The following is a 25787-nucleotide window of genomic DNA, read 5'->3' on the forward strand; positions in this document are numbered from 1 at the left end:
CTTGCATCCTTCATACATATACTTGTAGCACATGAACACACCTGTAGTAAATCAGATGAAAACACAGTCAAACTGGAATCACGCGCTCAGTACTAATGCAGTTGCACTGGAGCAACATTAAACCAGTGTAATCACAAGCATTAGAGTGCGGGCCTTTTCAGTACGAAAACTGATGTTTCTTAAATACTGGACTATCAATTGGTTCCCAAGGAACGTAATTTTCTTACCCACAATTCCTAAGGGTTGAACTTCTGAACTGAAAACATCGGAAATATGGGTTGTCTCAAGTGGATCTGGAATGTTGATTGATCCGCTCTCAGCAGATTCTGTACTCACCCTAAACCACGAGAGCAACCAAGATTCGTATCCGACGAACGAATTACTGGCAGCGTCTCTCGCTCTCATTCTGTAAGACGCTACGAAATCGTCTGAAATTTAACTAAGTCTAGTAATCAGTAATTTTAAGCCATCACAACACTCTTCCTCATAAAAGCCATGTGATATCTATGAATTAATTTGTATAGCGAGATCACGTACCAGACAAGTCGAGCGGCAGCAAGCGAGTGCATCAGTGATGTCTACTAGAATCCTATACGTAAGACAGACCTTTGGTAAAACGTCTGAAAACCGAATTATGCAAAACCTTTTTCTGGGTAAAAACGTTTTGGAGGTCGCAAGGCAAAGGGCAAGCTTCACTGGACACATCTTGAACGTTCGTACGCCCAAATGCACACTATCATCCAAGCATGACAGACACGATAGTAACAGATACTGAACGCACCAAGTGTGCAAGGAAACCGAAACTCTTCAGCAGTAGGATGGTTTATAATGCCAACCGACATTTCTGAATTGTCTAAAAATACAGCATGGCCCTTCATACATTTAGAAAGATCTACCTTCACGTTATCGACAAGGGCAATGTTCAAGAACAGTTTTTCGAAGTTAACGTTTGTTAATGTAATTCAAGACCTAGTCTACGAGACAAGCACACAGGTCATGCATTGACACATTAACGGATAATGGAGTAGGTGCATTCCTGAATTTTTAACGAGCTTGCGATCATGTGCAAGCTAATATTTTTTCCTTGGCCAGTCGGAATTCCCAGTCACACAGCTTTCGCATTGGAGTCCACCTTATTCTCCTTGGGACCTGCAGTAACGTTGTCGACGCATCATTATTGATGTAATTAGCAGTGAATCCTGTTATTCTGTTAAACGGAATGAACATGATTTCCTTGTACGCAGTTAAATATAGCATGTTAGGCTACATAACGACCGCTTGTTCGTAAGTATCGGCACCAGAACAGAGATACGCCTGGTTACAAAGGATGGATGTGCAATTGTCATTCGTTCCGGATGGGATACGTACCTCTTGTGAGCACTATGCATTTGGACAATGCAGCAATTGGCTTCGCACGTGATAATGATCTCTAATTCCTTGCTCTAAAATTAACAGACACGATAGTGCTTAGGTTGTGTGATTGATTCGTCCAGGAGATGTGCTAAGGCTGGTATAAATATTCGATATACTACGCCTTCCTATTGGGAAGAAAGTGTTTTCATTAAGGAATACTATCCAGGCCTTTAACTGCACCCTATTACAGGAAATACCCTGAAATCTTGCTTAGAAATCGTCATTTAACAATAAAAATATGAGAAACTCAATGAGGCGGATGCCCTAATATCATAAGATCTGCCCCTTACGTTTAAATGGCAGGAAGTAAACACTATAATGCATATGCTCTTCTCGGTATCCTTCTGCTAAACTGCTAAAAGGCGATGGATGGCACTTCGAAACAATTTTATCTCTTTCATTCGGCTATTCTTCTTGCTTTAAATTCAGATATCAGTTTGACAACAACTACACGGCATGAATAACAAACATTATCTCCGACTGATTTTCCGTTTGTGTAGAATAAGATGGAAACAACGCAGAAAAAGCAATTCTTGCACAAGTAATTTCTATCACATGATGTTAAATGCAAAATCCGCAAATCTACAGGCTTTCTTGGCTCATCTTCCATGAAACGAAGCTACCAGGCTTCTTTTCTATCGAAGACAATGACCAACTTACGAGATAATAGTGTACAAAATTTCACTTGGCGGTAGGATCGACTTTTTGAAACCATCTATGAGGCGACGTATTTCAAATCCTAGGTATGGGACCGTGCAGCCATTCACCCTGATGGGCCCTCGTCGTTCGCGAGTAATCAACGACATAAAATTTCAGAAATTTGTGCGACAATCAATAACGTTAAAAAGGTAGTGATGTATTGGCTGTTTGTGTGGTGTAATGCCTAGGGTAAGGCCTTTACATGCAGAAGGTTGTGGGTTCAAATCTTGTCAGGTTCTTTAAACTTTATTTTTAAATCTTTATCGAAATGAAGAAATATTACTTTTACTTAATTCGTTTAAAGGTATTTTTTATTTCTATTTCTATTCTATTTTAATCGCCATATGAACTTTTTAATCTGTTATATTTTTCTTTATGTCGTGTTCCACTATTAATTCTCGTGGATGGGAATTTAATTATATTATCTGTTACAATATTTAAATATTTGAAAATGCCAATATATCGGTTAAGAAACAATAGATTAAATCTATACTGACTGTACAACGGTGTCAAATGTATTTTTCGTTACAAGATGTGCATTTTTGGGTGGTAACCTTCATACAAACATTTAAAACATAACCGTAATTCCTGCTAGACTATGGAAAAAATAGAGCAGATGACGATTTAAAAGAAAGAAGGAATTATAAGTAAAACGGAAGGCCAGCAAAATGAGGAATAGAAATAAGGAATGCAAGAAGACAGACGAAGAAACACGACTATAAAATAAATTAAATGGTAATCAATACATAACATTAATTAAAATCACATGAATAAATATTTCAGTCAGAAAAAAAGATAGGATGAAAAATGAGAGCAAATGAAGTTCGTATGATGATTAAATTGATGTGACAACGGAGTAGAAATAAAAAAATTACATTCAAACCAAAATTGAAGAAAAATAATAATCAAACACTTCAACAAAGATTTAGAAATAAACAGGACGTAACACACCTGCTGACATTCGGACCCATGGCCTTCTGCACGTGAAGGTCTTGACCTACCCATTACTGCATGCATCCAGCCCATACTGGAGTACGTTTTTAATGCTTTTCAGCGTCAAGCAAAAATCTCTATTTTTCGTCAATTACTTGCAAAAAATGGTCCGCCAAGGTGAATGGCGACATGGTGTGGAGAGTAACTGCTTTTTTTAAAAAATGCATCAATAACCCAGATGCTAAGCAGAGTCAACAGTATGAACTCTTCACTTTAGCGGCAATTTCGCTATACCGACTGCGCCTATTGGTATTTCCATATTGCATCAAGACGTACCAAAATGAAAAGCACTTTTTTGTGGATCAACACCCCCTAACAACTGGTTCAATACAAAGAACCTTTTCTCTTGGAGGAACTGTAACATAGTGTTTGACATGGCAAAGATTCTCACAAAGCAAATGGGTATGTGGTTCATAAGAACATGAATGCTACACACTGATCAGCATCCACCTTCTCACAAGCAGTATGCATTTCGAACTTTGTATTCGTTTCATAACTATTCACGCCCGTGTGAACTACGAGCTGTTTTCTCCACGCTGACATATGCTTTTACTGAAGTAGCCACAAATAAAAAGAATTTTGTTGAACATGCCTAGAAAAGTAGTGGCATGAGATCAAATGTCTTCGAAGTGGGGGGAGAGAGAGAGAGAGAGAGAGAGAGAGAGAGAGAGAGAGAGAGAGAGAAAGAGAGAGAGAGAGAGAGAGAGAGAGAGTGGGAGGCTTCGGATTTCTTTCATTCTATTGAGCTCTGTTTGCCACTACCGCGGAACAAACTACTAAAAATGAAGTCTTCATAGCCGAATTATGATCTATACAAGCGAATAACATACATGTTTCGATATGTTTTCACACTTAATTATTCAAAACAGTTTTAACCTTTGTAAGCGACAACTGTCAACAAGTAATATGTACTGTGGACCTGAACGATATGAATAACAGCGGCATTAGTACCAAACGCCGCAAGAAACATTCTTTCCTTAACATATTTTCTCAAAAAGGGTTTCAGGAGCAGATTCCTATTCCTACAGGCCTCAGATATAACATATATTGATAAATACGTTACTAATTTCTCAGAATTATCCGCTGGGCCTTAAGCGGTATTATTTCTCCACAAATTATTTCTTTTTAAAACCCTGGAAACCTCTTATTCCTCTTCAAATTTAATGTCTACCCTCTAAAAAATGGCAAATATAGCAAAGCAGCTCACTTTCAAATTTTTGCTCCAAGAATTTCACACAGCATCTGAAGCTACGATACTGTTCTAAAATCCTGACCAGCACGTGCCTGATTGCTTAATCATGGGCAAGTTACGGCCTCGACACGCTAGCCAACATCGCAACGCCTGAGTAGACGGCTGTCCTTGCTCGTCAAACCTGCTCGCAGCCATCGCAAAACCATATGGCAACTCATCAAATGCTTTTTCGAGGACCACAATACAATGGAAGAGTTCGGGCACATAATATTTGGTTATAGCGTTAAAAATTTGCTGATGTGTGAATTTCATCGAAATCGAACCCCTCTTAAAACAACATGCGGATAAGCATAATTTCACTCTACTATGAAAGTTAATTCTGGAAAGATGAACTCGAAGACTCAAAGTGAGTGCTTATAAATGTAGAATCATATAAAATAAACCCAGAACCAGTTTCTGGAAACTCATGAGCCGGTAGGATGGGCAGCATGGATGGAACCAAAAAACATGCGGCACTCTTCTCTCTATTATAGAATCAGGGAATCTGCAGCTTAATTTGTATGATACTTACAAATCTGAGCTTATTCAGTAGTAGGACTGTACATATACTGCCACTGAATCCGCAGCAGTAATTTTTCAACATGGTCCCTTCAGTAAGACCGCATCTACATCTACATCCATACTCCGCAAGCCACCTGACGGTGTGTGGCGGAGGGTACCCTGAGTACCTCTATCGGTTCTCTCTTCTATTCCAGTCTCGTATTGTTCGTGGAAATAAGGATTGTCGGTATGCTTCTCTGATTTTATCCTCATGGTCTCTTCGCGAGATATACGTAGGAGGGAGCAATATACTGCTTGACTCTTCGGTGAAGGTATGTTCTCGAAACTTTAACAAAAGCCCGTACCGAGCTACTGAGCGTCTCTCCTGCAGAGTCTCCCACATCTTTCGTGATTACTAAATGATCCTGTAACGAAGCGCTCTGCTCTCCGTTGGATCTTCTCTATCTCTTCTGTCAACCCTATATGGTACGGATCCCACACTGTTGAGCAGTATTCAAGCAGTGGGCGAACAAGCGTACTGTAACCTACTTCTTGTTTTCGGATTGCATTTCCTTAGGATTCTTCCAATGAATCTCAGTCTGGCATCAGCTTTACCGACGATCAACTTCATATGATCATTCCATTTTAAACCACTCCTAATGCATAACCCCAGATAATTTATGGAATTAACTGCTTCCATTTGCTGACCTGCTATTTTGTAGCTAAATGATACCGCAGGTGATGACTCCTGCCCCATCCTCAGAAAATCAGACTTTCCTATTCTGTGTGTACATATTTTCAGCTATTTATTTTCATTGTATCGAGATGATGCCTGAATGAATCCATCCATGAATCTGTCTCTAAGGTTTTTGAAGGAATTCTGTTGGCTAACACGCGGAACCAACTCCCTTTGCTCAATTACTAGCACGTTGGATTCGGTTGGGAAGAACTGAGTTCAACTGACTACGCCATTTTTAAAAGGGGGTTAGAAGACGAATAAACTATCATCAACGACCTTGCGGGGGTGGTCTAGTAAGTCTGGTAAATTTCCATGAAAGATTGGAACACTTTTTTGTGCCTTCGTGGTTGGTAAGCTAGATTATTCCTAGGAGCTTACAGCTCATTGCTGACGGCGATCTCAATCGGTCAGTGTCGACTGCGTTTGCAAATGGAGAAAACCGAGCTTCGTGCTGTTATTAAACATTTTCATCTGAAGGGTTGGACGCCGCACAAACCAAAACAGCATCACAGAAGACCCTTTACTTTTGAATTAATGAATTTCAACGCTCCCGCCGTCCGACTCAGGTCATCACAAAGGAAAACATTGACAAAATCAATGATGAGGCAATTAAAAGGCGGCCGAATAAAAATTCGTATTATTGCTGTGGCAGCAGGTGTATCAACTGAGCTACTGTGTAATATCCTGCACGGAGAATTGGCTATGAAGAAGCTCCGAGAGAAGTGGATGCTGCGATTGCTCTCACTTTAACGAAAGCACATCCGGTACAATGTCTAGTGACGTTTAATCGCAATCAGCAAGACTTCTTGGGCCGATCTGTGACTGCAGTTGAAACATGGATCCATCATTACAAGAGTCAAAACGGCAGTCATAACAATAGACAAAGGCTGGTGAAACTGCGGTGAGGAAGGCAAAGGTCATTTTGTCAGCTGGTAAGGAGATGGCCACTGTTTCTTGGGATTCCACAGAATAATTCTCACAGATAACTTGGAAAAAAATCAGAACTATAACTGGACCCTACTATGCTTCATTGCTGGATAGTTTGACACTTCCCTTAGCTGGAAAGAGTCTTGAAGCTGACAAGCAAAAAAGTTCTCTTTCATAATGATAATGCACCATCTTACACATTACCGATAACAATGGCGAAAGTGCATGAATCGGGCTTTGAAATGGGTCCTCATCCATCCTTCTCACCACTTAGCGCAAAGTGACTTCTTGCTGTTCCGTAACTTTAAACTCTGGTTTGCTGAGAACACATTTTCATTGGATGAAGACGTGATAGCTGTATTAAGTGAGTATTCTGCAAAATTTGTCGAAACCTATTTCTCCGGTGGGATGAAAAAGCTGGAGGATCGCTGGACCAAGTGTATGCCCTCAGCGGAGACTGTCGAGGAGTAATGTGAGTTGTTAACAAAACAAACATTTTTCCTTGCCGAACTAAATAAACCACACTCGCGTGTTTTAGATATTATGCTTTTAGGGGTATGAACTTTTATTGTTTGCTTTGTCCCAGTTACTTGCATGAACGTTAAATATTCTGTAGATAGTTGTTCTACTGCAAAAGAAATCCAAGTCGGAAAGTGAAATTAATTTCTATTTCAAAATATACAGATGAAGAAAAATCCAGTAGCGCATATAAATAAGAACAAGTGGTCGGCTTGAATGTCGATAAAGTGGCTTTAATAGTAAAACAGTCAAGTACGGAAACGGAAACTTTTAGCAATTTAGTAATCAAGAAACGAAAAATAAAGCAGATTCATGAGTATAACGTCTTCAAAATACTTTCACATTTGCACATATTTCCTCTTTGAAATAAATGCTTTCATTTACTAAAATATTTCAACGACACTTGTCCTACTCTTTCACTTTCTTGTAGTGTGTAGGATTTACCAAAGACCTGCGTGAACAACCTCTCATCAGTTTTGCTATTGGCATTAAATTCAGCTATTTCGATGCTAGGATAGGTTTCCGTGAATTACAAATACCTAATTTGATTGGTTATTTTACGTCCAGGTTGGAAATAGTGTTTTACGATATCTGTTTTTCATGGTTCTCATTTCAGTTATAAATGTAGTGTCAATGCCAAACCAGTGAAGAGCATTGTGAAGCAACTTTACATATGGATACGACGAAGTTAAGTTGCATAGTCCAGTTTTCGCTGAACAGACATTCGGATGAGGGACCACACTATCTTACCGTCGGTTAAAACAGTACACGAACATTATTCCATAAAACACAATGGAAAAGTGCAGACTTATTGATACATGCAAGATACTGTAACACGTGACTTTAATACTATGTTGGCAAATAGCTGGGACTACACGCTGTGACACCGAAATCTACATAAAATGATTATGCAACTTATTTATTGTGAGCTGCACTAAATGACCATTTCAACATACGTACTTTATGAAAATTCTCTTCGATGGTTATGCAGTAACAATTTATAAAAACATAAATATCCAACAGTCAAATTAAAGTTTGCGCTTCACAGTAATTGATTTGTGCAGCCTTGTCAGAATACTGATGCAATAGAAAGATCAAAAATCCCATTTTCGTACTTCAGTATTTGCAGATAACTTTAGGGAGCTCGTAATTATACTCTTTCAAATTAGCAAAATTAATACTTTTATTAAAAGTTTTTGCAAGCAGATGCACGGTAACTTGTGCTGCATACCTTCTCAAAATCTAAATTTATACATCGCACGACAAGTTACGGGTTGAAAACGGCAAACGAACTCCGCCGTTTCTATTCATTTTTTCAAAACTGACAAGTTATGTCTTTTTACGGTCCTTCCCGATTTAGCAACCAATCTGAAAATCTGTGGTATCTCAGTAGTAGACCCTATATACATAACCGGAAAAAAGGGTACCCCTCACTAATGAAATCACTGGTCTTAAAACTGGGTCAATACTATACATCGCAACTACACACGAGGTATACATCCGACAACTCAACGTACGGGAGTGAACGCATTACGAGCTGAAAAGTCCGGTTTATGTACTATTTCAATACTTGATACTCCATAGTAAAATATATGAGCCAAAAATAAACTGGCCTGCTCTTCAAACAATGCAATACATTCAATACTTTTTAAGTGTCAAGTTTAAAGCACGTCAAGGCACAGCTTTAATACTGAATCATTTATCTGACGCACCTTAGCATGAATTGACGCGAGTTAAAAAAGGACCCCACTGAACTTCCGTATGAAACAAAGGTATCTGGTGTGGATAGTAGTACTGCTCTCTGAAATCACGGTACTACTGAAAGATTTGCAGAGTAGCCCAATATTAGTTTAGCTGAAACGTAATTGTCAAGTTGTAGGATGGCAAAGTTAACAAATGTGAATGCGAAATAAAGACTGAGGCAACATGGATCCATAGCGTAGACCGACGTCTACTGTCTCAACATTTTTTAAAGAATATTCTAAAACATTTTCCATTCCGATACGTAACTTATGGCTACATCGCAGTGAAAATGCAAAATGCGAGCGAAATCATGAAAATAAATAAGGGTATTAGTGAGAAGACAAGATAGACCACTACGAAATATTTTATAAAACGGAAGGCAGTCACGCATTTGACGATATTCAATGTGGGAATAAACGCACAGCTGATCCTACTTGAGCACAATTTTTGGTAAGTTTCACACTTTAACTATCAAAATTACCAGTCTATATGATCACAATAGGCTAACAAGATCATCGTGACCACTACACATACCTGGAAACGGGAAATAAACGTAAACTACACCAACAACGCACAAGAGTAAATCTTTTTCGGTAGCCCTTCATTAAAAATGTGGTATTTTTTGCGTCATGCACTTGCTTAAACAACAGACATTTACCTATTCCTATAACCACACATACTAGTGAGAGCACACTAACTTTCCACTTACAGAATTCAGATTACATGCACGTGCAGGTCACCACATTTATTTTCGTTAATGAGGGAAACTGTTCTGATAAGATTTTCACGGGTGTTTGAGACTTTCCAGCACCAAATGCACATAAGTCCGTTAAACTTTTATTACCAAAATAATTTATTATTCGAAGCAGGCTGAACGTACGCACTGCGAAACGTACCTCTCCGAAGTAAGAAAACAGCCTTGAAAATCAATACAGATCAGCTGTGTCGTTCTTGCACGTTTATGCAGAAATTTCAGAATTTGTACGCACGTCTTCTGCTTATTCTCAATGTTACATGCCGGACAAAAGTTTCGTTTCGGAAGAATTATTGACTCTGAATGCTGCCGGGACGGTTAGACATTTTCATATTTCGCTCTCAATCTGCAGTCGCTGACACACGGTTTTCAGTACTCATTTTTGTAGGAAATAGATACAAAAGCTAGGAAATACTCACATGACTAAGCGTGACACTATTGAAGAGATCATTTTTTCTTTTTGGGTGGCACCTCCACGTTCTTGAAGCACGAACTATGCCGTTTAAACAGCACAATGAAACAACGGGCCTCACCAGCCATCTGCCATGTTGGATACTGCCCGTGACGTAATAATGTTTTGGTCACGTGATGCAAGGAGCTTAGCAGAAACGTTGCTTCTTCTTCGCAAGTGGGAATTTTGGATTACTAGTTTGCTGCGACATGAAGGCGCCTGTAAGAATGTACATCAATGTTGTAGAATTTCTTAGTTTTGCCTTAACTTCTGATAACGGATCTAATACAGCAATCAATACTAACGCAAGAGCTATCTTTTCCTAGTGTGATGAACTCACACTTGGAAATCAGGTTTTGCAAAGCCGCAAATGTAATGGTTGTTAACTAAATACTTATAACAGTAATTATAACATAAATATGAATACATGTCAAATATACAGGCATTTTTAGTTCATTCAAATTATATAATCAACTGAAATTACCATTCAGTGTGTCCTCTGTATCAAGAGCTATGTTCATTTTACCAACACCGGCTCTGTTTCAAGAAAGGTTGCAATACATGCGCTATAGCTCTATAGTTTGGTATATCTAGCTGTTAGCATGACATTTCAATCGACGTCTCCGTTCATTTTTTTGGTTATAGACATGAAAAACTACTCCGGTGGCTACCACGATTATGCCTTGGTTACTACAGATGTGAGCTCTTAGACAACTTAATAATGTCACAATGGTCTTAGGGGCACTTATAAAACGGCCCGTAGGCGGTCAATAATACTGACAATATTTCGCAGATGCTAAAAAATACTGAACGTCTAGGAGTGAGACTGAGAGGTTGCGTTATAATATTGAGAAAATCAAAAACTGCGGAAATGTATTGCGCTGCCTGAAATATATTGCTGTCTGTTATGTTAGTTTAGGTTTATTGTCGTGCAGAAAATGAGTTTAAAAAACGACTAAAGAACATAATTATTGATGCGCATCTAAATATATAAATCATAGCAAGCATTGTGGGATGTTAGGGCAGATGAGTACACAAAAAGAGAAGTGTTAAGAACGATGAATCATACGCCAAGATGATCAGAATATACAGGGAAGGATCACGAGGGCACATGTTTAAAAAATTAATTAATGCAATGGTATGAACCAAAGTATATACAGATATTTAGCTCTGTATACTTACCTGAATATAATCCTTTAGTGAAAGTATTTTTGCATGACTCGTTTTTATAACAGTCTAAAATACTGCACTAAAGTAAAACAGCACTTGTAAATTTCAAGTCTTCGAAAGAATTGCCAGCAGCAAGATACCGCAGCGAAACAGATAAGCGCTGATTTGGTGGAACTGCGTCTCTCATTGTATTATTTTGTTTTTTGAAGATGGGGATATGGGCGTTTGCAGAAATTTATCTTTTGGGGTGGGAGTGGGGGGGGGGGGGGGGGGGAAGTTGCAGGTGTCTATGTATGGGAAGAACTATATCCTGTAATGTATCATATGTCGCTCCATTAGTACACAAATACTTATGAATATGGTAATTTTGGCTTTTATTTTCATTCACCTTTAATTTTCTCAACAAGTTTTCGAGAGTGATTTTTAACGCCCTTTGTAGCAATTTTTCATCCACGTTTTTTGCTGATTGCAACTAGTTAGAGCAATTATCACAGCAGACTAGTCTTCATCGTCTTAACATTCTAAACCACAGCCTTATTGCACAATATTACCGTGCGATATTGTGGACATTTATATTGTGCAATATTATTGACCGTCTAGGGACCACTTAAGGTCACATATTAGCTACTCGTAAAGTATGGTATTTAAAAGATGTTCTAGCAGCAGATGTGTCACCTTGGTGTCGGAGATTCAAGGTTCGTCTCGGATACAAGCGCAGGTAAAATATTACATATAACTGCCTACTAATTTTTTACCACTATCCGAGAATAAACAGTACAGGAGCAGAAAGTCAGCATAAAATATGTGTGTGAAAAAATAACATATTTCCATACATTTTTGTATGATGATGTATACACAGACAGACAAAAGCATAATTTTAAAAATGGCATCACAAACAGTACTGGGTTGAAATTAATCGTCCCGAATTAATCCGATTGCATGTGGATGTAAAAACAGTTGCAGAGAAATTATGTAGCTTCGTCTAGCCAACAAAAAACATAACGTTTGAATGTGAAAAGTACGAACCAAGGTGTCTTGTCACGGTTCGCGCGGCTCCCCCCATCGGAGGTTGGAGTTCTTCCTCGGGAATCGGTGTGGATTTTGTCCTTAGCGTCAGTTACTGTAAGTTATTTTAATTAGTGTGTAAGCTTAGGGTCCGATGACCTCAGCAGTTGGGTCCCATAGTCTTTACCACAAAATTCGAAGTACGAACCGTTTTTCCTTTTTCAAAAATCAGTGGCCGTACTGGAAAGATTATGATACTTGATATATGTAAACCATAAATGAAAGCGAGCGAACGACGCGTTAATGGGCGGAGAAAATGTAATTTAGCTCACTGTTAATAGCTAGCAAATGAAATTTAGAGAGTTGTGCTATTTTTTTCCGTTCTCAACCGAAGGAAGCTTATCGAAGAGACTGTGGTCCCCGTTCTTGTCAGTAGCGCGCGCCATCGCGCAACACAAGCTGCGCACCTTCTAGTTCCTTGCGGACCCCGTCAGATGTCAGCACTAGCTTATGTGCCTCCGCACAAAGCAAACAAAGGAAAAATTTGATCAGCTACAAAACACATTTACACAGGAACACAATAGCACACATACTGAAAATAACACTTCTTCATTTGATTTATACGAGTAGTTGTTGTGTCTTTAAAACTAAACAATACTCTTCACAAAGAGAGAAAATTCTAAAACGAAACACGAACAAAAACTAATTTTGTAGAATGCTTTAAAAAGATGAGCATCACGGTGGTTCCTTTTGGAAAAGTGCTTAATCCGATTTTCGTAATTTTAACTACATTATTCACATTAAAATGATTACATTTATTTTTTCAATTAAATTTATATCTACATACACATTCCACTGCGTAATGCATGGCAGAAGGTACTTCCCACTTAGGGTTTCTTCCCGTTTCAATATCGTATGTAACACGGGAAGAACAACTGCGTAAACGCTTCTGTGGGCACTGTAATTAGTGTAATTTTGCTTCACGTTGGCTATGGGAGCGATATGTAGAGAGCTGAAGAAAATATCTGAAACATTGTAAATAGGCTTTCGTGGGACAATTTGCGACTAACTTCATAACTTCAAGAGTCTACCACTTCGGATTCTTCATTTCCGTGTCGCTCTCTCGTGAGTCTGACAAACCTGTGACCAACGCACACGTGATTTATAAACAATCTACTTTGTAGGCTGACTGCATTTTCTCCTTATACTATCAATGAACCGAAGCTGGTGTATGAAGCAAAATTTGTTACTGGATTGAGGATTTTTGATAGGGAGGAAGCAGCATATTATCTTGGATGGATGTTGTGCTGGTCATCGTCAGATGTAGACGTAACTTCGGGTGAGCCCCAGGGAAGTTTGTAGGGAGTTCTGCTGTCCATGTTGTATATTAATGACATTGCGCACAATATGAATAATGACCTCAATCTTTTTGCAGATGGCCGACCTATGTAACCGAGCGGTTCTTGGCGCTTCAGTCTGGAACCGCGCTGCTACTACGGTCGCAGGTTCGAATCCTGGCTCGGGCATGGATGTGTGTGATGTCCATAATTTAGTTAGATTTACACAGTTCTAAGTCTAGGGCACTGATGACCTCAGATGTTAAGATTTTAAGTCCCATAGTGCTCAGAGCCATATGAACTTTTTTTTCTCTTTTGCAGATGACACATCTATCTAAAGTGAAGTACAGGTGCACTTGTTACAAAAACGTGTTCGCGCGTTTCAAAGATGTTAGATACAATTTACATGATAGTGACCTACTAGTTGCGCACGCCAGATTGCGTGCGACATAGATTACAGTGATTTCAAGGAAACAGTGGATGGTACCATAACTTCAAACAATGCTAAGGAATTGGAAGACGTTAGGTAACGAAGTTTCGAACAAAGTGTGAACTTCATTTCGCACAGCACACTGTGTAATCGGCCTGTGAGGTTGTAGATGAGATAAACAAACTTAACCCATCGTTCAGTAGAGAATTTGTTTTCAACATCGACAGATCGGGATTTGAAGAGGAAATGCATATGAAAGGAGCCCTGGAAATTAGAAGTACCAAGAGAGGTGTATCAACATTAACTAACATCAATGCCTTAACGCATTTGTTTACAATTATGCCGAATGTTAATCTGGCTGATAATTTGGCTGGAGCGTTATTTATTGTGCTGCGAGAAGTTGGAGGTGCTCTGCCCCCTACGTATCCTTAGTGTGGTCGTGACCTAACATGAGCAGTTAGGGAATATTTACGTCACAGCAAGCAAGAGTGTGGAAATGCTCGTAAGAGAACTGCAACTATGGTAGGAACACTGCTTTTGCCCAATAGCTGTTTGTTTCCTGGTCTGCGCGTTAAAACTATACTCCTTTAGAGCAAACTATCCCTCCTGAAAAGTGTGTGACGTTTTAGTTCATACCTTCTGGAACCACAAGACAAAATGAGCCTCTGGATGTTGTTTTTTCCGTGCCTACAAAACATATTATCGCACTATCTATAGCTACGCCTTAAAGGATAGCCAGTTTCACAATAAGCTCCGAGACAGATTGTTTCGCATTCGGTTGCATGCCATCACAGTCGGTCAGTTCTCATCACCCCTTTACACCAATCTCATTCCACGCATTCTTTAAGAGCACATACGTAGCTGAACGTCCTGCACGGCTTGTAACTCTCAACAGTTTCGCTTTCGATCCTGATGATGCGAACCTTTGTGATCTTTGTGGCGCTCCATTTTTCAATAGGTGTTCACAGTACGAATTAGTGGTTTGTTTTGAACATTTCTTGAATGTCGACGGTGTCCATTTTGTAACATGTAATACGGGCATCCCAATAGAAGGTTGAATTCAGCACCTCCCGTACACTCACTTCCCGTCGCCCTGCTGATGCACATGGTCAGTCACTAGAAGGTAACATTTTCCCTGTCGTAATCGCTAACACAACATTTACAGATGAGCCTTACTAAAGACTGAAGTTGCGACTTCGCACTCAAGGAGTTCCTTGCTAGAAATCTTATCCAGATCTGACTGTAGTGTTATTCAGACAGTACTTCATTATAGATAACTACATCATTTGCGAAGAGTCTCGGGTTGCTATCAAAATTATCTACCAGGTCCTTGATCCATCGTGAAAAGCAGGGGTCCCAATACACTTCCATGGGCACTGCTCTACTTACTTCTCGTCCTGCTGGTGACTTGCTGTGTTCTCCCTGCCAAGAAATTCAAGATTTAGTCGCACATTTGGTTTGACACCCCGTAATGTTATTCTTTCGTTTATAAGCTTTGGTGCTACTGATAAGTCAAATGCTTTTCCCAAACCAAGAAATACGACATCCACTTGACGGCATTTGAGCCATATCACTGGCCACAGTCTTTTATTTGAGATAACTCAGCTGCGAATTCCGTAATTATTCTGCCATAGATTTCATCGGGCCCTTGAGCCTTAATCAGTCTTGACGACTTAAGTTGCTTCTCAAACCACCAACCACCCCCCCCCCCCCTTATCCCTCAATATCTGTATCACTTATCTTTGCAATGATGAGAGAAGTAGACTGTGGCAGTACTTCTGTATCTTCCATAGTAAAGAAGTAAGTAATTCAGCTTTTCTGCTTTTGTTTCGCTCTCCTCAGTTTCTGTTTCAGTATCATCCATGAGAGTCTAGACGCCATGTTTGGTGCCTCTGACTATAATTTCTCTTGGTGTGTTGAGAGAACATTTCGAAAACATTCTCCTGTGGTAGGAGCTTCTACTCATAGCACCAAAAATCAAAGGTACGTAACACAGAAGAACCCTTCAAAGCTTGTATGTCATTTTGATTTTCGATGATAAATAGCATTCTTGTTTTTCATCGATTACATTTTCCAAAGGGAAACAGCTGCTTTGAGCCACGAAGTATTCCCCGAAACACGTGTTCTATTACCATACACAAGTTACCGTCATTTGCTTCTAAACTAATGTACAGGGCTCATTTGTTCTGCGGTGTAAAAAAAAGGATGATTTATAAAATATTAATAAGTGTTATCTCGAAGTAAGTGTCAGACTTACCTAGAGTTACAACAAAGATTGCAAAAGACCTGAACCGAAAATGAAATGAAATCAGCGTATGGCATCGTTGGCCGGAAGGTCCCAATCGGGGAAGTTCTGCCGCCAAGTGCAAGTCTTATTTCATTCGACGCCACATTGGGCGACTAGAGCGCCAGTGATGAGGATGAAATGGTGATGAGGATAACATAACATCCAGTCCCCGAGGAGAGAAACTCCAACCCGGTCAGGAATCGAACCCGCGCTCGCTTGCTTGGGAGGCGAGCACGTTACCACCCAGGTAAGTAGGCGGACATCAGACCCGAAAATATTTAAAAACCCCACCTATTGCGCCCAACTCTCTGATACACCCTGTCGTACTACAACAGCGACATACATTTATTAATTAGTTGTGCTATGTGCCGTTTACTTTAACATCATTCGACGACTTTTGATTTGCGAACTACATTGTTTTGTCATCCAAATATATCAACCTTTTGATAATGATTTGCCTCTAAATTTGTTGGTTTCAAAACTAAATTTGTTCGTGATACTTCAGAACGAAGAGGCATGCGGTTAAACCTCATTCTTCCTGCGGTCGATGGCGCCTTCTCGTAGCTGAAGTCTGCACTTCCGTTTCGAATAGCCTCCTCTGTTGTCTTCATGAGACTGGGAGCACGCTGAACCAGTTCTCCCGGCACCTAATACTCTTAAGCAGTATCTGCAATCAAACTCGGGTCCTCTCCGCCACAGTCAAACATACTACTCATTTATCTAAAAAGACGAGCGTGGAACCTCAGCTAGGCAGATGCTGAGATGAGTCTCATCTTGGCCTTGGAGACACAACATATAAAAACGTAAATCTCGAAAATACACAACACGAGATTTAATAACAGAGTGTAAAATTCGGCCTCAGGTGCACGTCTTTTAGTGCGTCATAACCGGTTTCAGACTTAAAAGTTCATTCTTGAAGTGGTACCCTAAGAAAATACATGAGTGAAAGACAACATTTCGTTGGACATTAGGAAGTGTTTCCTACTTCATATTAAGTGAAAGACACCTATAATTTTAGGAGCAGAAAATTAACTTCGAGCGATTACTAGTTGGATAAGGAGTCGATTGTTACATACAGCAACAGAATCAATGCAATATTCGCCAGAAATCACTTAGAGAAACATCACAAAACCTAAATGAGCATGCGTGGGCAGTGTTGTGAACCCTGTTCTTCAAATAATTTGGCAGACAGGGTCTGGAGCACTGTCAGACTGGTTGTCGTCGATGAAATTTTCATGGGGATTGCAATGTCGTTGGACGATAAAAGGAAATGCACGAAGACATTCTTTGCGTACTGGTGGCAGCTCTCTTTTCACACAGACAAATCCTACACAATGCCTTCAACAAAGAGGACGTGCTAGATAGCATCCTATTAAAAGAGTAGAAGACCCATGAGCACGTCAAATCCTTCAAACACTGAGGAGCGATTCTAAAATAGACATTTATTTATTTATTTATTTTACGTGCCAAGGACATGAAATTATTTCAATACTCGTGGAGCACTAACACACACAAAGAGATGAATTACATACTAAGAATAAATTACAGAGGAAATTCAATAAAATACAGACAGAAAGTAATAACAACAAAAATGCAGGGATTAATATGTAGAACAAGAATTCGTAAAATACAAATACAGACAGAAATACAATATAAACAGAAAGTAATAACAATAAAAAATGCAGGGATTAATATTTACAACAGTAATTTGTAGAATACAAAATATAAAAAACAAAACAACGAACAATCAGTCAGCAATATAACTTGATATTCAGTGGAGAGCCCGTTATTCCACGGTTTTGACTTGTTAGCCTCAAAAATTGCACTGGTTGAGCATGTATCCGGCGGGTTCCCTACACTAGCAGTTGTTGTTGATCATGTAAGTCACAATACAGACAAATTTCATCATCACTGCTGAGACCTCATTTCCTGAGCTTGACTTCGCATTGTGGCACTCCTGTTCCCAGTCTGTTCAGCGTGATCCCTTTCTCATAAGGCAGGTGTAGACTCTAGTTGGTTCCTCTTTGATGTTCGTTCGGCGTAACTCCGGCAAAAAATCTCGCCATGTTCCATTCTGTGAGTTTCGGGACATGGAGGTATTGCTGTAATAGTCTGCATGACGCTGTTTCTTGATGTGATGATTCTTGGTCGTTGAAGCTCGTGACCAAAGAAGGGATGTCTGGGACGAGTTTCCTGTTTTTTCTTCTCCACTTACGAAGTTGCTTTCCTGCGAATACTTGGTAGAGCTGTACCTACAATTTGGGACAGCTTACTGATAGTCCGTCGTGGACAACCTGTCACAATGCGTCCTGTCTCATTCAAAGCTGTAACAACCGGTGTGGCAAGTACAGAATTTTGCCAGACTGGTACGGAATTCGAGTATTCTGCTGCGGAGAAGCGTAGTGCCACGGCAGATGTTGGATGAGCGCCTCGGGTGGTTCCTATAAGTTTACAGATGATGTTGTTCCGTGCAGATACTTTGACCTTATTTTCTTCTGTACTCCAAGCATTTGGGAGTGTAGCAGTGGAATAGTTGTTCTCCTGCCCAAGCCTCCGTGTAGACCGTGCATGGGATACTGTTCTCAACAAGCAAAATGAGGTTTCAGACGATCAGGCGTACCCTGGGCAACGTTACGAGGAATCCTAGCGGCAGATCCTTCCACCACGAGGGTCAAAAACGACAACGCCTTTTTTCAAAGCTCTTAGAATAGTATCAGCTAATATTGGAGGTATTTCATCTAATAAAGAAGAAAGGACATAAAATGAGTTGAACTCGAAAAATCGGTATTACGGTAATAGAATGGAAGGTTTCTGTGAAAGTGCAGTATGACTGTAAAGGAAACTGCATTCCAACCACTAGAGCGACTAATTCTAGAGAATTGCTTCAGCGTTTGCAGTCCTTCTCAAATAGGCATGACATCGAACTAATTCTGACATGCGCTTCCTGAATTCCATCAGGTAGGCACAGGCGATGGGGAAGTTGAACAGAGATCCTCCGGAACTTAAATGGGTGTGTTTGGGAGAAAGATGACGTTTCTATTGCGAAAGCCAGTTGGATAAATTTCTGGAACCGGTATACGAGAGAGATCGTGCGACTGTTCTGTTGTCATCGTTATACTCGTCTCGCGTGAGCCATGAAAATAAAGTAAGAGAGATCATGCACGAACATTTGCCCCCAGTTCTGTACGCGAATGAAAGACGACAGAAAGTAGCTAATACTGATACGAACTTCCTTTCGCGACACACTGTGCAGTGACATGTTGAGTATATACACATGGGTAGAAAACTTAAAGACGAAACTAACTTTCGTATGCTGTGTCATTGTTAACTGACGTAGCTCTATGAAACCTGGACCATCCTTAGAAGAAGGTGCAACCGGCTTTTTGCAATCACCTATGTGGTGGTGCAGGTTGAGAATCCAGGTATCACACTCTGAAGCCATTCACCCTGGTGGACCCCCGTTTACGAGTAGAAGCCGAAGAACACTTTAGCCTGTTCTACTAGAGTATTAAATTAATATCGGGTTTTCGAATGCCATCTTGGTGTAATGGATAGCGTAACACAATGGAAAATTAAAGGCGGCAGCTTCGAATCTTGTATCGCTCTTATAATTTTACATTTTTTAAAATTTCATTTTTATTCAGTTATTCACTTCAGTTGTAATGTTTTTGAATTTTCTAACGCCTGGATATCAGCAAACGCGAGACGCGCTTATTAGTAGGGTGTCTTATCACCACGGACAGCAATGCACGCTCCGCAGCATGCTCCCAGGCTGTTCCCGCACGCATTACGCGTTCCCACCTCTCCCCACACGAAGATACCTGCAACTGCCTAGTGATTATCGACCAATTAGCATACTGCCTGTTGTTTCCAAAGCACTTAAATATATTGTTCATGATCAAATCACTGAACACCTGCATGAATTCAGCCATTGTGACAAATTTCAATCCGGTTTCCGTAAACACCACAGCACAAACACTGCTCCAATTAAAGTAACTGATGACCTGAAATATGCCATCGACAGCCGAAAGGCAACAATTTTGACGTTACTAGACTTCAGCAAAGCTTTTGACACTGTTAACTTTGACATATTGCTCAGAAAAATGCAACAGCATAATTTCTCAGATAATGCAAAGAGATGGTTTGAAACCTACTTAAAAGACAGACAGCAATACGTTGTCTGTGTAAATGAAAAATCTTCCTGGAAACATATATTCTCAGGAGTGCCACAAGGATCAGTCTTAGGATCACTTTTGTTTTCTTTATCTGTCAATGATATTTCGTCAGTTCTGTCCTATAAATATCATTTCTATGCCGACGACCTTCAGCTCTACCTAGGCGTCATACCTGAAGATATAAACACTGCAATCGCTCAGATGAATGATGATCTGTCTTCAGTAGTGACGTGGGTGAAAAACTAGAGCTTAAACTAAATGCAAAAAGGACACAAGTAATCTTAATAGCTCATCAGAAATTAACAAGTTCAGATTTCCGCGAACGGTTGCCTCCTATTGTGCTCGACGGTATTCCAATACCATATCAGAAAAGAGGTAAGAACTTGAGTGTAACTTTGGATGAGTATCTCAACTGGGCGGAGAATACAGTCGCAGTGTGCCGGAAGACGTCCGCTTGTCTCTGTGCTCTCAAAAAGTTTCGGAACGTATTTCCACAGGACGTGAAACGCCAGCTCGTGCAAAGCACTCCTTCCACCGATCCTCCACTATCGTGAAGTAATTCAACAGGGAATGAGTAGAGAAAACAAAAGACGTTTAGAACTACCCGTGAATGCCGGTGTGCGTTGCACCTGCAACATTCGTCCATATGATCATTTTAGTGCTTCATACTCCCAGCTAGGGTGGTTGCGGCCGGACAAATTGCATGATTACCACACGCTATGTCTACTTCACCGACTCCTCACCGGGCTAGCACCCCAGTACCTCGCTTAAGAGGTTAAACACTTTTCATGCCATCATAATGTAAACACGAAGTCACTGTTATTTGGTATCCTAACTGTGCCTACTCATAGAACAAAAACTTTTGCAAACTCCTTCTCAGCCCGCATCTCGTGGTCGTGCGGTAGCGTTCTCGCTTCCCACCCCCGGGTTCCTTGGTTCGATTCCCGCCGCGGTCAGGGATTTTCTCTGCCTCGTGATGTCTGGGTGTTGTGTGATGTCCTTAGGTTAGTTAGGTTCAAGTAGTTCTAAGATCCAGGGGACTGATGACCGAAGATGTTAAGTCCCATAGTGCTCAGAGCCATTTGAACCATTTGAACTCCTTCTCAGTTGCCGCTGACCGCCTCTGGAACAAACTGCACCTTACCTTGCGCAAGATACAATCCCCTGCTGCTTTTAAAAAGAAGTTGAAACATTTCCTACTATCATCATCATAACGTTTTCCACAAAATTAATGTACAAGGCCAATCCTCTCCTCTGTCAAATAGCAAAGCTAGTGTCTCCTATCTTGCTCCTTTCTTTTCTTCTATATCCATTACCTACGCAATCTTCTTTTCCTTTTATATTTTCTTAACTGTGTTTCATAATGTCCCTATTCTTCTCCTCCCTTCACCCTCAGTCTCTTTCATACCCCTGCTCCTAGCACTCGTATCTAAAATCTATCTCTATCATAATGTCTAATTATAGCAGTACTTATCATCTACGAATATAAACTGTATGTGTATTTTTTCCAAGTGTGCCTTTGTAATTGTTTATTTCACTTTTGTACTGGATGTAGTTTAACATGCCTACTAAAACATATGAAAGTAAAATAAGCAGAATGTCTGGTTAGATGTAAGAGAGGGCATGATGGCCCTAAACTTGCCAGGTTAAATAAATCAATAAATAAAATTAAAAAAAGCTACGTGCAGCATTTTCGAACATGATCGATCTAGTGGTTCAGATGTTATGGTTCTGCATAAGTGTGTGACTTGCAGATCTTTGAACACGGTACACTCACAGGTTCACGTTATTGTGACACTGTACTCGTTCCCCACGCGCGTCGTTTCAGGGCTACGTTCGGCCCTGACTTCATTTTTATGGGTAATAGTGCAGTTGGAGCTCTTGGAACGAGAGGATACTCGGCGAATGGACTGGCCTGCCCGTTCCCCCGACTTAAACTCATTGAGGACGCGTGGGATGCTTTGGGGAGACGTTTTGCAGCCCGTCCATATGCACCAACGAGCATCAAGCAGCTGTCAACCGTGCTGTCGGAGGAATAGTACACCCAACCACAAGAACTCCTTACCAAACTCGTGTCCAGCGTGGGAGCACGCAGCAGAGCATGCATTGCCTGCCGTGCAAAGTGATCATACGCTATGTCCCATCTACCAAGAACTGCAGTGACTGCAGTATAATCATTGTCCTTGAATAAAAGTATCATTTATGTTCCTCTCGTTTCGTACTTATTTCGGTTACTTTCTGTAGAGCATTGTAGCAGTTCTTTCACCGTATGGTCCAAGTTTCATCGAGCTGTGTTACTTGGCAGTGCTCGATGAAACTTGGACCATACGTCCCCATCATCATTTCATCTTCATCGTCGGCGCGCAAGCGCCCATCGTGGCGTCGACTGTAATAAGACTTGCACTTGGCGGCCGGACTTCCCCGTACGGGGCCTCCCGGCCAAGGATGCCATACGCTCATTTCATTTCACTTGGCAGTGACACATTATGCGGAAGTTACTTTCGCCCATAAGTTTTGTACACTGGTGTACGTAAATGTGTAATGTTTTAACTGTTGCCCTAAGTCGGTCGGTATATCTGCTACAGTACCGAGTCACAGTGTTTGCAGTTGCTAAATACAGAATGAACGTATGTCTCCACTTGCAAACAGTGACACCGGGGAAAAACGCCAAGAAAGAGAGACCCCATCGCATACACAGCCGTGCTGACGTGAATCGCACGTAACGCAGTTGGCACGCACGCATATTGGCGGAGTATCTGACATGCGCGGGGAAGCTGTCAGTGTTGCTCTGCAAGTGTGCAGCGGTAGTGTGTTTTACCTAAAGCTAGCACGGCACTGACCAACGCTGTCAACTGCCGCCATGCAGCAACGTGCTCAGTCGGAGGAACGATGATCCGAAGCAAAAAATCTAGTAAAATGGGCTTACAGCAACGAGCACTTGTTCGGTAGAAAAGGTGTATCCAGAATGAGATTTTCACTCTGCAGTGGGTTGTGCGCTGATATGAAACTTCCTGGCAGATTAAAACTGTGTGCCAGACCGAGACTCGAACTCGGGACCTTTGCTTTTTGCGGGCAAGTGCTCTACCATCTGAGCTACCCAAGCACGATTCACACCCCGCCCTTTCAGCTTTACTTCTGCCAGTACCTCGTCTCCTACTTTCCAAACTTTACAGAAGCTCTTTTGCGAACCTTGCAGAACTAGCACTCCTGAAAGAAAGGATATTGCGGAAACATGGCTTAACCACAGCCTGGGGGATGTTTCCAGAATGAGATTTTCACTCTCCAGCGGAGTGTCCATATGCTGCCTCCTCCCAAAATATGGAAAGCAAAGAACTTGCAGTAGAAGAGATATGTTTCAGGTATCGAAAGTGAAACGCTCATAGGCCTTAAAGTAGGCGTTTTACAACCCATGTCTAGTAGAGTTTGTTGCTTCGAATGATGCTTCCTGTAATATCCCTGAATATTGACCATTCATCCTGGGAAACTCTACGGGCGAGTAACGTAAGCGCTCCTTCAATAAGATAATGTCATTCTTTTCTCAAAAATGAAATGTTTGTGAATTCCTAGGGAACCAAACTGCTGAGCTCATCGGTCCCTAGACCTACACACTACTTAAACTAACGTAAACTCGGAGGAAACTGAGAATAGCCTGGAGAGGTCAACAGCTAACCCACTGTGACTCCCCAAAATATCTCGGAGTGCAGTTGCACCGTTCCCTCACTTTCAGAGACCACTGCACAGATACAAAGGTGAAAGTCTCTGCTAGGAATAACATAATTAGGAAACTGACCGGCAACAACTGGGGAGCACATACTCATATCTTCCGCACATCTGTCCTTTCTTTCTGCTTCCCCGCTCCTGAATATGCAGCACCTGTACGGCAAAACTCCAGCCATGCCGAACAGGTAAATATTGCCCTAAATTAAACAGGACGAATTGTAACCGGCTGCTTGCGGGCAACCCCTGTTAATAAAATCTACTATCTCATAGGCGTAGCACCACCAGACATCGAAAGGAGAACATCAGCTGAAATAGAAAGAAAGAAGCAGGAGACGGACCAAAGACACCCCCTGTTTAGAACAGAACATCAATCACCAAGACTCAAATCAAGAAAAAGTTTCCTCCAGACAAGGCAACCAATCCAGACAATACCTGCAAACCGTAGGATACAACTCTGGTATAGCTCATCAGAGAAATATTGGAATAACCTCAAAGAAGAACATGCTCCAGGCCATCACCTCCCCTACGTGACATGGAATATCCTCAGTAGCCTGAGAACTGGAGTATCTCGGTGTAAGGTGAAGAAGAGGAAATGGCGATACATTTCAGGTGACGAAATGTGTGAGTGCAGCGAACCTGAAGACCACTAGCACCTACTCAACTGCAGGTGAAACGTCCCCTTAGAAAATTTTTTACTAGACTGTGCTTAAACTGACACACAATATCTTTAGCGCAACGCTACGCGCTGTTAGCATCCAGCTGCCGCTGCCCAACACTACAGTGGCGAGTATTACAACAATGCCAACCAGCCACAGACTGCACACGGCACAGCCAGTGATTTTCATACAGAGCGCTACGTGGCGGCGGCGTTACCAATAAAAAAACTTAACCAGCCTACTTACATAGCCCCCATGCTCCCAACAAAAAAATTTACAAATTGTTTTGGGCAGTGGCCAATACAGACTTGAAAATTTTTTTCATAATTACAATGACAAAGAAATGAAATGCACACACTTATCGATACAATGTTGGTCAAAAGCTAAAATTTTCTCACAGTCCATAAAGACAGTCCTGATCATTCATCAAAGTAAAATTGCAGTGTTTTTCTCAAAGTCTGAGTAGAAAAAGAAAATGGACACGGAAGTAGTGGATTTCCATGCAGTCTTGAAGAAGTAGTGTTGTCTTTCCAACGAAAGACAGTGCTGACTCTTGACATGCAGACAGGTAATAGGCCACAGCAGAGTCAGTCGACGTTGAAGACTATCGGTAGGTAGGTCATCACAGAGCAGACCCACTGTAGTCCTGGTAGAGATTACTATTGGTGGGCCACCAGAGATGCAGACCCACTGCAGTCCTTGTAGAAATAATGGTATTGGTGGGTCATCAAAGGTGTAGACTCACTGTAGTCCTTGTAGAGATGGCCAGCAGCCATCTGTTTGACTGTGCAGGCGCACAATCACCATTGAAAAGTCTTGCGGATAATATAGCAAGTCCATAACCATCACTTGTGCACTCACAAAAATTGTTTTTGAAATGTCCTTACAACCAGCAATGCTGTTATCCAGTCCCTTACTGAATTATTACCACATGTGCAAACACTATCAGCCCCTACTTCTCACATATTGTCCATATACTATGACCAACAGAAACGTGTTCAGTGAAATGTAATTTACAAGTTACTTCATTTGATGAA

The 25787-nt window shown here is 40.9% G+C and overlaps 1 protein-coding gene across 5 annotated transcripts in view; it reads right to left on the reverse strand.

The window, feature by feature from the left end:
* The window catches only part of LOC126278045 (receptor expression-enhancing protein 1), a 628988-nt gene that overhangs the window by 273462 nt on the left and 329739 nt on the right, over nt 1-25787 (reverse strand). For all 5 annotated transcript variants that reach the window (XM_049977819.1, XM_049977820.1, XM_049977813.1 and 2 more), the window contains exon 2: nt 9939-10189. In XM_049977819.1, the coding sequence (XP_049833776.1) occupies nt 9939-9970 (32 nt within the window). In that variant the 5' untranslated portion in view covers nt 9971-10189. The remainder of the gene's footprint in view (nt 1-9938; nt 10190-25787) is intronic.

The sequence above is a fragment of the Schistocerca gregaria genome, chromosome 6, assembly GCF_023897955.1.
Source record: "Schistocerca gregaria isolate iqSchGreg1 chromosome 6, iqSchGreg1.2, whole genome shotgun sequence".
Lineage (NCBI taxonomy): Eukaryota > Metazoa > Arthropoda > Insecta > Orthoptera > Acrididae > Schistocerca > Schistocerca gregaria.